At 36.1% G+C, this 5,811-nt stretch overlaps 1 protein-coding gene and 1 long non-coding RNA gene across 3 annotated transcripts; one reads left to right on the top strand and one right to left on the bottom strand.

Annotated features, from left to right (window-relative positions):
• Window positions 1–301: 301 nt before the first annotated feature.
• Window positions 302–4,350, top strand: LOC108460140 (transcription factor bHLH140). Of its 2 annotated transcripts, none has more exons than XM_053026481.1 (6): window positions 302–638; window positions 745–872; window positions 1,035–1,960; window positions 2,517–3,021; window positions 3,107–3,277; window positions 3,918–4,350. In XM_053026481.1, the coding sequence occupies exons 1-6, from the start codon at window positions 614–616 to the stop codon at window positions 4,251–4,253; spliced, it is 2,091 nt and encodes a 696-aa protein (XP_052882441.1). In that variant the 5' UTR covers window positions 302–613; the 3' UTR covers window positions 4,254–4,350. The 2 variants fall into 2 exon arrangements, with proteins under 2 accessions (XP_052882441.1, XP_017614993.1); XM_017759504.2 differs by having other exon boundaries at window positions 313–634.
• On the bottom strand, window positions 3,672–4,268 carry LOC128291436 (uncharacterized). The gene is made up of 2 exons (XR_008281224.1): window positions 4,137–4,268; window positions 3,672–4,029 (listed from the first exon to the last, which is right to left on the bottom strand). It is a non-coding gene; the product is annotated as an uncharacterized LOC128291436 (long non-coding RNA).
• Window positions 4,351–5,811: the final 1,461 nt, after the last annotated feature.

The following is a 5,811-nucleotide window of genomic DNA, read 5'->3' as shown; positions in this document are numbered from 1 at the left end:
AAAGTTGGTCAAAAGTATTTTTTCATAAGTTTAAAATTTTAACTTTTTTTTATTTTTTCTCAGCATTCTTAAATTAATTTATCAATAAATGAATTTTTATATTTTTAATTAAACTATTAATTTACCCAAAACTAGCTTGTGTAAATGAGTTCAATTTTATTTCAAAACGAGTTTTGAGTTTATAGATCATATGGTATTCCATCAAATTCAAACTAAATTTCGAGTAGCAAATTCCAAATTAAATTCTTAAACATAATTTCGTTTTAAATTTTATCTATACAAAATCATCTTCTCGAGATGATGCTGTTGGAAGGAGAGTAACCTTAAATATAAACAATTAAACCAACATAGGAGAATTATAAATAAATAAGGATTTTGTTCCCTTAGAAAGGCTTCCCCCTTGGGCCTTGACGCGGAAAGAGGTCCATTTCCCGGTAACCGAACAGAGACCGGGAGGGGTTCTTAAATCATAGCTATAAAATGTACTTACCTTCTACCCATAGATACTATGCCGATCGGCTATCGCACTTGAAGCTTGTAAGACAAGCCTCGGCATTTCCATCATAATCGAACAGTGCTTGGAAATTACTTACAACAATGGAAATGGACATCGATGGCGCCTGTAAACCCAAAGGTAGGTATTCCCCTTTTCCTGGTCCTATGATTCGATCCTATTCTCAGGTTGTATCATCGTACTCGTTACTAAACTTCTCCGTGTGTGCGCCCTTCTCTTCTTTGAAAAAGATGAAGAAGGAAAGGCAAAGGGGAAGCCAATCGTGGCGATTTTGGTGGGCGCACCAGGAAGCGGCAAGTCCACTTTTTGCGAGAACGTAATGCTGGCCTCTTCACGTCCCTGGGTTCGCGTCTGCCAGGTTTCTCTCTTTCTCTCGTTAATGGAAATCCGGTGTTTTGAGTGGAAATTTATGTGATGTTTTGACTCTTGATCCTTCTATTTTAAGAACAATGAATTGGAGCTGCTAGCAAGTGAGGTGTTTTAAATGTTAAAGAAAAGATCGATTTATTTACGCTTGCAGGATACTATTAATAATGGAAAAAGTGGGACAAAGCCACAGTGCTTAAAGAGTGCAGCCGCTTCATTGAAAGAGGGCAAGAGTGTATTTATTGATAGATGCAACTTAGATAAAGAGCAGCGGGTTGATTTTGTAAATCTTGGTGGTCCAGAAGTGGAAGTGCATGCTGTTGTGCTTGATCTCCCCGCCAAGCTTTCTGTATCCCGTATAGTCAAACGCACTGGGCATGAGGGAAATCTGCAAGGTGGAAAAGCTGCAGCAGTTGTGAATAGAATGCTGCAAAACAAAGAATTGCCTAAGCTGAGTGAAGGGTTTTCTCGGATCACTTTTTGCCGGAACGAGACTGATGTTGATGCTGCTATTAAAACCTACATAGCAGTCGGTCCTTTGGACACTCTTCCACATGGCTGTTTTGGTCAGAAGGATCCCAATGCCAAAACTCAACTTGGTATAATGAGGTTCTTAAAACGACCCCATGAAACTAATACTCGGGATTCTGTCCCTTCTCAACTCACTGAGGATAAGGGTCCATGCGGCAAAACACAAGAAACTGTTTCATCATCGTCAGGCATGGCTAGTCAGAAGATAAAGGTCAGTGAAGACATGGCGCCAGGTTCTATTAGTCAGGATGAATCTGATATTCCAACTCTGGCATTTCCATCTATTTCTACAGCAGATTTCCAATTTGACCTAGAGAAGGCATCTGATGTTATTGTTGGGAAAGTAGAGGAATTCATGGATAAGCTCGGTAATGCCAGGCTTGTTTTAGTGGACTTGACTGAGAGATCAAAGATTTTGTCTTTGGTTAGGGCTAAAGCAGCAGAAAAGAAAATCGACTCCAAAAGGTTCTTTACATTTATAGGAGATATATGTCAACTTTATACAAAGGGAGGTTTGTGCTGCAATGTAATAGCTAATGCTGCCAACTGGTAAGCCTTTTGTATATATAGCATACTTTTCTAATATCTGGTAGCTAAGTGAACAAGTACAATAGTAACTTTTAGGCAGAGGAACTTTGCTGGTAGTTATTTTTCATCTTTCTGCGTCCTTCGGGTTCACTGATATAGAACACCATGTGCACTAATGCTGTAGAGCTTATCCTCCAGAATTAATAATATCTATGAGGAAAGATCAGTCACCGGTTTTAACTATAATGTTGTGGAAGTTCATTCTGTCTACCTTGATGATGTTTAACTATGAGCATACCAATGTCTGAAATCAAGGTATGAAACAATTTGTCTAACTTGATTTTGGATCATAAAAAACCTTCCGGCAAGTTTATTCTGTCTGAAATGGAATCTTTAATCTTCCTACTTTAGGATCTCACAAATAGTTAGATCAGATATCCAATAGCTATGGAAGTATTTCTGTCAAGTGTGAATGCATATCATACCTGCTTTCCAGTAACGTGAAACATAATACTTCTCACAGATTATACATAATTTTTTTTTCTATATATGTAAACCAAGAGATTATTTTGTTCAGGCGTCTGAAGCCTGGAGGTGGAGGCGTAAATGCCGCAATTTTCAATGCTGCTGGTCCTGCCCTAGAGGCTGCAACCAAGGAGCAGGCTAGATCTCTTCTTCCCGGGAATGCCCTTGTTGTCCCTCTGCCATCAACTTCTCCTTTGTATTCTAAGGAAAGGGTGACCCATGTGATACATGTTCTTGGGCCAAATATGAACCCACGTAGACCAAATTGTCTAGACAATGACTATGTTAAAGGTTGCAAAGTTCTTGGGGATGCTTACTCATCACTGTTCAAAGGGTTTTTATCCATAGCAAATACCCAAGTTAAGGTTCCCAGGAGTAGTGGAAGTATTTTGTCAGGGCCTTCAAAACTAGAAGATGAGATTAGTGGAACTAAGACAAAAACGTGGGCTCCGTGCCTTCAGGCTCTCTATAACATTGCCATGCAGCCCGAGAAGCATAGCAAGCAAGTGCTTGAGGCATCTGACGATGTTGTTGTACTAAATGATATATATCCAAAGGTAAATACCCACCGTCTTCTTCCAGTCTCTCTTATGATGATTTTTCAACAAATGAATAGTTGGATTCTTTTTCTTCCTTCTGCAGGCAAAACAGCATCTTTTGGTGTTGGCAAGAATTAAAGGTCTTGATACCTTGGCGGATGCACGCAAAGAGCACCTTCCCTTGTTAATGACAATGTACGAAGTGGGTTTGAGATGGGTTGATAAGTTTGTAGGTGAAGATGCATCATTGGTTTTCCGCCTAGGTTATCATTCGGTATGCTAAACACCCTTCTCCTGATTTTGTTTTTGTTCACATAGTTTTTAGGTCTGATAAATGGAGATACAACTCAATACATGATTGAAATTGTCTTGGATATCTCATGCTGGTAATCATAGTGTTTCCTGAACTCGGGCAAGTGGAACATATGTAGCATGAAGAGAACAACCTTAGTTGAATATGCCACTAGACCTAAGATTTGACTGAATCCAGAAGCGTGTGGGTTACCAAACACAAGAATCATTTGATTAGATTCACTTCAATGTAGCATCCAATTAATAGCAGTATGATGCATACATGCCAGATGCAAAGGTTGTAGAAAGGCCAAAGGAAAATATAGGTTGTAATCTTGTAGATGCAGACAAAGAGATAATATCATGGCCCCAATATATTTATGGATAAAGAACTAAATACTTATAGCAAAAATATTTTACGACAATCGTTTAACAGTTGTGAAGAAGTTTAAGAATAGAGTAGTATGGTCATCCGTATAGGAGAATCTAGCATTTTATTATGCTTCAGATTACAATCAATCTACCCATGTGTCTTGGTCCGTGTCTTGTCATCTTCAATGATTGGTGGACAGTGGAATGTGCCATTTGAACCTATGGTGTGTTGCATATATCTCCTCCTGCAGGTCCCTTCGATGCGCCAACTGCACCTGCACGTTATTAGCCAAGATTTCGACTCCAAACATCTCAAGCATAAGAAGCATTGGAACTCTTTCACCACTGCATTTTTCCGTGATTCTGTAGATGTAATAGAGGAAATTAATAATCAAGGGAAAGCAACAATTCAAGATGAGAAGAGACTAATGTCAATGGAGTTGCGTTGCCACCGGTGTAGAAGTGCTCACCCTAACATTCCTAGGCTAAAATCACATATCAGCAGCTGCCAAGCTCCTTTCCCTGCAGATCTACAGAAAAAGGGTCGATTAGTGCCTGAGCAAACTAACTCTGGCTGTGACCCCTAGGTGTTTGTAAACCATGTTTCCCTCAATTTTTGCTGTATATACAATGAAAAACAGTGGTAAAAGTATCACATTTTGCTTGATTTGTCAGCCCTAGAAATGAATTTGCTCGTGGTTGACTCGGTGGCGGCTCCTCATGGGGAGCCGATGGGACCTTGCCCCCTACCACTAATCCCCAAAGATTTTGAAAAAAAAAAGTAGTATCTTTTGAGTTGGTGTTTTGAATTAATTGAACATAAATTTAGTTGAAAAAAGTAAACAAAATATGTAATACTATTATGAAAGAATTTTAAATGATATCATTAACCAATGATGCAATAAATTTCATTTCTTCAATTTTATTTTTCAACCAAAACTAATTTTTATATAAATTTTAGTAAGGGTAATTATTACATAAAAGCTTTTCACTCATAATATCATGTATATTATTTTGCTCACCAATTATTTATTACCTATATTTGTTTTCTTGTTTTCTTTTTATATTCATTTGAAAGTTTTTATGCTCATAAAAGCAGTATATGTTAAAACATAATATTAATGGACTACTCCAGGAAAAATTACTAAAATAATATGAAAAATAATCTATTAGTGAAATAAGAGTTCAAAATTATTTATCTAAATGATATTTCTGCTATAGTTGAAAGGATAAATGTAAAGACTAATACTTAAGTTGATACATTTTTCAATTGGAGTCTAGATTAACAAATAAGATGCTGACTTAGGTCTTGATCATTGCATCCGTCCTTTCAACTGTAGTATAAGGTGATAGGCATAGGTTTAGGGTAAAATATTTGCCCAACCATCTTCAAAAACCTAAACATGAGCTTGGGTAAAAATCCAATTATTCAGTTCTCACTATATAAACTCTTAAAAATCCTCAAAAAAAATATTGCAACACAAAAGAAATCAGAGGACAACAAAAAACCCTAAAATCCTTATTTTTTTCTAACCCTAAATCACCAAAATAATACAACAAACACTACAAAAATAAATTTTGATCAATTTCAGTTCCGAAACCACGTAAAAATTTTAATTTCTTTTCATTTTCATCTTTATAAATAATTAATATTTATTATGAATTTTAAATAAATAAAATATTTTAAACTTATATATGTTTTGAATGTTAGTGTAGAGAAATGTGATTGACACTAATAAAATAATATTAAAATATTTTGTAATAAAATTAAATTATTTACATTATTTTAAATAATCATCCATGTTTCTCAACAAATCATTGTAAGCAACTTGACTAATTTTTAATTTTTTTAACATTTATAGGTGAACGTTTATTATTGATAAATATGATGATTAAAATATATGTTAGGGTTAGGAAATTATCAATTTAGTGGCATTGTTGGTATAATTGGATCGGTGAAAATGGTCCCCACTTATTGATCTGGAACTCCTATTATGTTAGGGTTAGGAAATTATCAATTTAGTGGCATTGTTGGTATAATTGGATCGGTGAAAATGGTCCCCACTTATTGATCTGGAACTCCTATTAGGACTCAAGCGTAAAGCGAAACAAGGGCTAATCTTGAGATGCAGTTAACATGCGTTG

This window comes from Gossypium arboreum, chromosome 4, assembly GCF_025698485.1.
Source record: "Gossypium arboreum isolate Shixiya-1 chromosome 4, ASM2569848v2, whole genome shotgun sequence".
NCBI classification, from domain to species: domain Eukaryota; kingdom Viridiplantae; phylum Streptophyta; class Magnoliopsida; order Malvales; family Malvaceae; genus Gossypium; species Gossypium arboreum.
Note: the sequence above shows the minus strand (reverse complement) of the source record. Positions and strands in the feature narration are given on the sequence as shown.

What these genes read in the sequence shown, in the direction of transcription:
- LOC108460140 (XM_017759504.2), top strand. Translation starts at nt 598, where the DNA reads ATGGAAATGGACATCGATGGCGCCTGTAAACCCAAAG. An exon ending in TGGCGCCTGTAAACCCAAAG is followed by an intron (nt 635 to 744) that starts GTAGGTATTCCC and finishes TCTTTGAAAAAG; the next exon opens with ATGAAGAAGGAAAGGCAAAG. An exon ending in TAAATGATATATATCCAAAG is followed by an intron (nt 3,022 to 3,106) that starts GTAAATACCCAC and finishes TTCCTTCTGCAG; the next exon opens with GCAAAACAGCATCTTTTGGT.